The sequence below is a fragment of the Asparagus officinalis genome, chromosome 9 (assembly GCF_001876935.1).
Source record: "Asparagus officinalis chromosome 9, Aspof.V1, whole genome shotgun sequence".
Classification (NCBI taxonomy): Eukaryota; Viridiplantae; Streptophyta; class Magnoliopsida; order Asparagales; family Asparagaceae; genus Asparagus; species Asparagus officinalis.
Genome location: NC_033802.1, coordinates 725,182 through 733,069, shown reverse-complemented (window position 1 = coordinate 733,069; position 7,888 = coordinate 725,182). Strand labels below are relative to the sequence as shown.

The window sequence follows — 7,888 nt, the reverse complement described above, 5'->3', positions numbered from 1 at the left end:
CCCTGAAGTCACCATCAACGTGGCTGATAGAAGAAAGTCTAAACAGCATTCAAGTGACTCAAATCCCGACTTTTCCCCGAAAGGAAAAGTCAATCCAAGAATTGCTCAAAGGATGTCTCGACTCCAATTAGGAGCTATCAGACGCAGAGACTACAAGAGAATGCAAGAAGGAATGTCCTCGGAGGATGAATTCTCGGACACTTATTCTGCAATCGCTTCTGATGATACAATGTCTAGCACAGGACAAATCAGAGAAGTATTCACAATCACTGCTGATCAGTTCACTCAAATACTTCAGGAAGCTCTAGCCAAACAACGTGAAGAAATTAGAGCTGAAGTGAAGACAGAAATGAAGTTGGCTATCCAACAAATGAGAGAACTGTTAACTCAACAGCCTCAACCTCCTGAGTCCAATCAGCGATTTGAATCCAGCCACCACACTCGGAATGTTGTAGATGACAGTGATCCAGAGGTGGATGAAGTCATTATGGCTGATACACCTCCCAATGGCAATAACGCTGGGGGTGGTTTAACGGATCCTCCCAATAACGATATTGGGGGTGGTTCAATAGCACCTCTCACTGGGGGTGGTCCAATTATCTTTACTCGACATCATTCAGAAAGAAATGAAGACGATGACGGGAAAATGCAAAAACTTGAAGACAAAATCAATGCTTTGATGACGGCTCAAGAAGTTAAGAAGACGGGTATTCCATGTCCTTATCCGAGGGAATGGGATTCAATACCATACCCGACCAAATTCAATCTGATTAACTTCACACCGTTTGAAGGGAAGAGTTCGCCGATTCAACACTTGATTTATTTCAAGTCTCATTTGGGCATAATCTCTGGAAACGAGGCCTTAATGATCCGGTCATTCGTTGGCACCCTTCGTGGGCCCGCCTTCGATTGGTACCGACGGCTCAAGCCAGGGAGCATCAATTGCTGGGATGACATGGAAAGTTTGTTCCTCAGCAACTTCTTCGATGATGACACCGAAGTGTCAATCGGAATCCTTTTGGATGAGAAGCAAAAAGACGGAGAGTCAGTCGACAATTTTGTCAAGCGTTTCCGTAACATGGCGATGAATTGCAGAGATCCTATTACAGAGGAGTTCATCCTGCAAACATGCCACAATAACCTCTCCATCGATGTCTTGGAAGCTTTGGGGGTTGAGCCGTCCACAACTTGGAAGGAGTTAAAATTTCGTGGCGAACAAGCTGAACACTTTCTTAAAAGAAAGGAAGCTGAGAAAGGCCAACAAATGACATCTGCAATCATTGGGAACGCAACTTTCGATCCGAAGTTTCAAAAAGAATATTCATTCGAAGAGGATGAAGCTCCAGCCATATTGGAATACCTCCTCGCTAATGACAAAATCGAGCTACCACCTATTAAAGATCAGGATGGAGCTAAGATGATTACGGATCCAAATTACTGTGCGTACCACAGAAGGATTCTTCATCCCACCGAAATTTGCTTTGGACTCAAAAACAAAATCCAAGCCTTAATTGACTCCGGCGTCATAACGGCCAAAGAAGTCGAGTAAAGACGACCATATTACTCCATCGGATACACGAGTATAAACTGTTTTCCCCAACTCCATTGGGTACACGAGTATAAACTGTTTCCCCTCACTCCGAAAAGTATACGAGTATAAACTGCTCCTCGATACTCCAAAAGGTATATGAGTCTAAACTATTTCCTTTCCTTAACGGGAAGTTCCTGGAGAATCCTATATTCTTAAGGATAACCCGAACATATGACTGAGGTTAACGTACTCCTCGTTATACCCAGTTTTACAAAGAAAGCTGGGGGTCGATAATTCATGTAATGGGAAGTTCCTGGAAGAATGTTAAATATAATATTCTTAGGGATAACCCGATTATTATGGACAGAATGATAAATACTAAGCTCCTATTATGATTTTCGAACACTCTTTTGCTGAGATGAGATTCGATCACTTCGTTAGATCAATCTTCCCTCACAAAACCCATTTGGTCAAACCTTTAAACAGTTAGGACCGAAGCCAAAATCCCCTCTCGATTCGTTCCATGAACGAGAGGTCCACAAATTGAACGATCAAACCTTTAAACAGTTAGGATCGTCTTAAATACCCATTTGGTCAAACCTTTAAACAGTTAGGACCAAAACCAAAATCCCCTCTCGATTCGTTCCATGAACGAGAGGTCCACAAATTGAACGATCAAACCTTTAAACAGTTAGGATCGTCTCAAATTCCCATTTGGTCAAACCTTTAAACAGTTAGGACCAAAGCCAAAATCCCCTCTCGATTCGTTCCATGAACGAGAGGTCCACAAATTGAACGATCAAACCTTTAAACAGTTAGGATCGTCTCAAATTCCCATTTGGTCAAACCTTTAAACAGTTAGGACCAAAGCCAAAATCCCCTCTCGATTCGTTCCATGAACGAGAGGTCCACAAATTGAACGATCAAACCTTTAAACAGTTAGGATCGTCTCAAATTCCCATTTGGTCAAACCTTTAAACAGTTAGGACCAAAGCCAAAATCCCCTCTCGATTCGTTCCATGAACGAGAGGTCCACAAATTGAACGATCAAACCTTTAAACAGTTAGGATCGTCTCAAATTCCCATTTTGGTCAAACCTTTAAACAGTTAGGACCAAAGCCAAAATCCCCTCTCGATTCGTTCCATGAACGAGAGGTCCACAAATTGAACGATCAAACCTTTAAACAGTTAGGATCGTCTCAAATTCCCATCTTGGTCAAACCTTTAAACAGTTAGGACCAAAGCCAAAATCCCCTCTCGATTCGTTCCATGAACGAGAGGTCCACAAATTCGCGAGACAGTCTTTACTGTCTCGCGGGCGAGACAGACTTTTACTGTCTCGCCCACGCGAGACAGTCTTTGCTGTCTCGCCGTGCGAGACAGAATTTACTGTCTCGCACGTGAGACAGCTTTCAGATGGTCAAAACTACCTTTGTAACTGCCCTACACGTGGCCACTAACTGTTCAAGAACGTGGGAAACGTCGTGGGCGAGAATCAAGTGAATAACTGCCAGAATAACGGAGTTTGAAACGTGGGAAAGCAGTTACATCGAAAACTGCCAGAAATGTAGACAGTATTTTACTGTCTCGCTGGGCGAGACAGCAAATTTACTGTCTCGCGGGCCGAGACAGCAAACACTGTCTCGCCCGCCGAGACAGCAAATGCTGTCTCGCGATCCTGTTTTCTGCTAACTGTTCCTAGAGGCTATATATACCCCCCGAAGGCCATTCTTCAAAGAGAGGCTGATCATTGTGAGTACTTCAGAGCAATCCAGAGCAATCCAGGGCAGAGAGAGAGCAGAGGTGCTGATCTTACGGCCAATCCTTGAAATTGAGCTTTGACTTGATTTCAAGAAGAACGACTATCTTACATCGATAAGATATCGTTTCAATTTCTCACTTCGATAAACGAAGTCAGAATCATAAAACCCTCACGGTTCAATCAGAATCTGTGATTTGGTGGTCCACGAGTCAAAGCGCTCCCGGCACAGGCAAAGATCCCACGAAAGCAGTGATCCAAACAACGATCCTGCGTTTATTTTCTCAAGAGTTGTAATTTTCTTTTTGTTGTGTAAAAGAGTCTTATAAAAAGGCTGTTTTCTTTGAATTTATTGTAATCGACCGAAGATATAATGAATTCGACAACAAATTCGACTTTTGGCGAAAACACTGGAAAGCGCATAAACTCTGATGTCGTATAAACCATCACAAAATGCGAATGCAATTCCCTACTTAATTTCTACCTGATAATTTAGCTGTCACGTTAACAATCAGAAAATTTTGAAGCTAGAGTAAGAGGGAACAAATGGTCCTTAATTCTATTGGAGGTGGATGCGTATATAACGTACGTATCATTCAGAATTTTCATCATTAGTATACTAAACTTGTGTACACCCCATCAAAATGAGGTTGTTCATATACTATAGGTATAAAATCAGAAAATTTAGGAGGAACTAACATTCTTTTCTTTTGAAAAAAAATCCACTATTTCGTTGATGCAAATACATTGGGTTTTTTTTTTAAATATTTTTGCGCAATCAAATTAGACAAAATTTAGTATAGGTATTATATATTAAATCTCTTAACTCCGTACTTTTGCAGCAAATATCTGATATGGTCCACAATTAATTAGCAAGAGAGAGAAGGATTTGCACTGAAAACTTCAGAGATAATTTTTTTTCAGAGGGTATAAGTTTAGGGGATCGGTTGATATGTGCAAACTCATGGGATATAATTTAATAAATTCTCGAAAGGACAAAAAAAGGGACTTGCATCATACCAATAAGTAAATGAAAGTTAGTAAGTAATAAATTTGAAATTCCATTAAAACTGTACACTACCTATTCTGAGCACTCGTCGCTGACAAAGGATCTCGATAATGTGCAATATTGTCTGTCAATATATATGCATATTTTAGTGGCACAGAATTATTTTGACAATCATAAACAATTAAAGCACACTCCTCAATAGTTATCAAACATAAATACATCCAAAATCTCAAGAAGCTTCATTGTAAAGAGACAGCCAAATCCACTCATGGAGCACACACTGTTACGTTCAAATCAAGCACACAATCACCCAGCACCATGCACACACACCATACCTAAACAAATAAACTTCCAGTTTTAATTTAAAAACACCAAAGTAGTATATTGTTCTTATATATATGTATAAATCAAACAAACACAAATCTGCAAGAAATTAATCTTAGCACTGGTTCTCAATGGAATTCCTCCTGCTCTCCTCCACCAGAGCTTGCCTCGCCGAAACCACCTCTTTAGGCATAAGCGACCTGTCGAACGCGGCGCAGTCAACCCAATCCTTCAACAAGCTCTCCTGTCCCCATATGTCCGGTATCCATACTCGTCCCGCCATCTCCTTACTATGCCTCTTCAATCTCTCCCTCGCCGACTCCTCCTGGCTGACCTTCACTTCCTTCGCCTCCGATCTCGGCCTACAGTCAAGATTTCGGTCAAGCCTTGGCTTCTTTGGCACAGGTTGAGAGGCCATGGCAGTAGAAAATTAAAGAAGGAGAGAGAGAGAGAGAGGGTGTTGAAGAAATAACAGGAGAGGGGTAAAGGAATGGGAGGCTTGAGAACACGTAGGGGAGTTTGGATTCAAGTGGTGAATGTGAAGTGTACGTAGCTTTGTATAGGTTGTGTAGTTTTCGATTCATTCATGCTTTTTTGTGTGGTTGGCTCTGTGCTGTGGATGCTTCATTTTAAAAGAGACCCTAGAATGAGGGATCGATGAGAATTGATATGTGAGGGTTTGAGCCAGTGAGAAGAGAGGGGTTTTTTTTAATTTATTTATTGGATTTTCTAGTATTGTGCGCAAAATGTAGTGAAATATTGAATTGACTACACTGGTTTGTGGGAGCCATTAGATTTGGATGTGTGTAGACCCTGTGCATGCATGTGGTGTTTACATCAACATTTAATGCTTCATATCGATTCCTTCATATGGGTTTTTGACCATTCAAAGTTTCACTGGCTGAAACAAGCACCTGCATCATACACATGATTATTTACACTAAGATATAATAGAAGATTGATGCATTCAAAGAATTTATAGCTCACACGTCCCTGAATTGAACATGTTTTCCATGGGCCAAAACATTGGACTAGCAACCTCTCAAAAATCCCTTCATATAGCTCACAAAGAGTACATATATAAAAAATCGGGGGCTTTTTTTAATCTACCTTAGAAATTTATGGACGGTAAGATCTGAACTTGAATTATGAGCAAGGAGAGTTATAATTTCTTACATGTTATCCGGAAGAGAACTTTACATTGAAAAGGAAGATGAGAGAGTTTCAGGGAACAACTGAAGCCACAACTTACGGTTCGATCAAAATGAGCGGGCTCTTTCCTGAATTTGGAACCAAAATGCAACAAAAAAAAAACCAAACTTTATGAAATTTAAAGATTTAGTAAAGATTATTCAAGTGTCTGCTCTCTTGTCCTTTACGTTGATAGCAAATTAAAGATGTGTGGGAATGGGACAAACTGGATATTTTGGTGATATAATAATGTATCCTCTCCTATTTATGTCTACGTACTATTTCATCCATTTGGTCCAAAGACCACTGTCATGTCACTAAGGCCCCATCTGCTAAATTATGGGGATTTGCCCTTTTTGTGGGAGATTTGTATGGTGCAAACTTACAAAGTCAATTACAAAGCGTTCATGGCCAACCAGGGAAATTTAGTGATGCAGGGGCACACTGTTTTACTCTATTTGAATCCAAATTTAATTACTCAGGAGAAATGATTCCTATTTTAGCCTCGCGTATGTTTTAATCGTATCGTTATTGTATTTTTCCATACGTACTCCATCTTGAGCTCTAATTCATAACTAACAGAGCTTTGAAGCAAACGGAGCATGCAAAAACCGAAGTACAAGTCAAGCCGTGAGCTCTAATTCAAATTTTGATGGGTTCAAATTTCAAAATTGACACAAAATTGACTCGATGATTAACTTTTAATTGAGTCGTATAATCCAATCGTATTTGTCACATTAAACAAATTCTTGTCGAACTTGGGACGTTTTTATGCACAGCGTCTACGCATCGAGCTCATCAAACTAATTTTAAATCCTCGAAATCGGATCTTAACCCGACCCGCGATAGTGACGCGTTTACAATTTCCCTCCAAATCTCCAACATTCAAACCTCATCCCAAACTCACCTTTTAGTTGTTTTTTTTCCTCTCTTTTTCGATTTTTTTTTCCCTCGTCCTCCTATGCTCAAACTCAAAGATCCCTCAATCTTAGCTCAACTCATCAAATCCTACACCCTCTCCTCCAATCTCCGGAATGGCAAACAGCTCCATGCCCATCTCATCGCCGCCGGCGGCATCCCCTCCACCTTCATCTCCAACCACCTCCTCAACATGTACGCCAAATGCGGTGATATCACCGCTGCCATCTCCCTGTTTGATGAAATGCCTCAACGAAACCTCATCACTTGGACCGCTCTAATCTCCGGCCTCTCCCAAAACAGAAACTTCTCCGAAGCTCTGCAAACTTTTTCTTTGATGCATTCGTGCAGTTTTAGACCGACCCAATTCGCGCTTTCGAGTTCCATTCAGGCGGTGGCGGCGTTGGGAGAGGTGAGGTTTGGAAGGGAGTTGCATTGTTTGAGTTTGAAGTTGGGTTTTGACGTTGAGTTGTTTGTAGGGAGTAATCTTGCTGATATGTACTCGAAATGTGGGTGCTTGGTTGATGCTTATAGGGTGTTTGAGGAAATGCCGTTTAAAGATGAGGTGTCATGGACTTCGATGATTGATGGGTATGCTAAGCATGGTGATTTGGATAAAGCACTTGTCGCTTTTAAGGATTTGATGAGAGAAGGGGATACCATAGTTGATCAGCATGTCTTTTGTAGTGTTCTTAGTGCTTGTGGAGGACTAAAGGCTTGTAAGCAAGGGAGATCTGTTCATTGTCTAGTATTGAAAATGGGTTTTGGTTGTGAGGGAGTAATTGGTAATGCTCTTGTTGATATGTGTTCATTGTCTAGTATTGAAAATGGGTTTTGGTTGTGAGGGAGTAATTGGTAATGCTCTTGTTGATATGTACTCGAAGAATGGTGACATGGAGAGCGCTTGGTTGTGAGGGAGTAATTGGTAATGCTCTTGTTGATATGTACTCGAAGAATGGTGACATGGAGAGCGCGTTGAATGTGGCACATTTGGATTCGATGGTTTGGAATGTGATTTCCTGCAGTTCTTTGATTGATGGGTATATCGAAAAAGAGCAGACTAACGAGGCTTTAATGATATTTGTCGAGGCTAGGAGACATGAAATTGAGCCTAATGAGTTCACATTTTCGAGCTTGATTAAGGGATGTTCAGGCC

The 7,888-nt window shown here is 41.0% G+C and overlaps 2 protein-coding genes across 2 annotated transcripts in view; one reads left to right on the top strand and one right to left on the bottom strand.

Annotated features, from left to right (window-relative positions):
* LOC109824514 (protein BIC1-like) lies at positions 4,474–5,202 on the bottom strand. The gene has a single exon (XM_020391133.1). It carries the CDS (start codon positions 5,039–5,041, stop codon positions 4,739–4,741), a length of 303 nt encoding a protein of 100 aa, XP_020246722.1. The 5' UTR covers positions 5,042–5,202; the 3' UTR covers positions 4,474–4,738.
* The window catches only part of LOC109824715 (putative pentatricopeptide repeat-containing protein At5g52630), a 2,611-nt gene continuing 1,277 nt past the window's right edge, over positions 6,555–7,888 (top strand). The window contains exons 1-2 of the mRNA XM_020391354.1: positions 6,555–7,499; positions 7,634–7,888. The exon at positions 7,634–7,888 is cut by the window's right edge and continues 1,277 nt beyond it. Of these exons, the coding sequence (XP_020246943.1) occupies positions 6,776–7,499; positions 7,634–7,888 (979 nt within the window). The 5' untranslated portion in view covers positions 6,555–6,775. The remainder of the gene's footprint in view (positions 7,500–7,633) is intronic.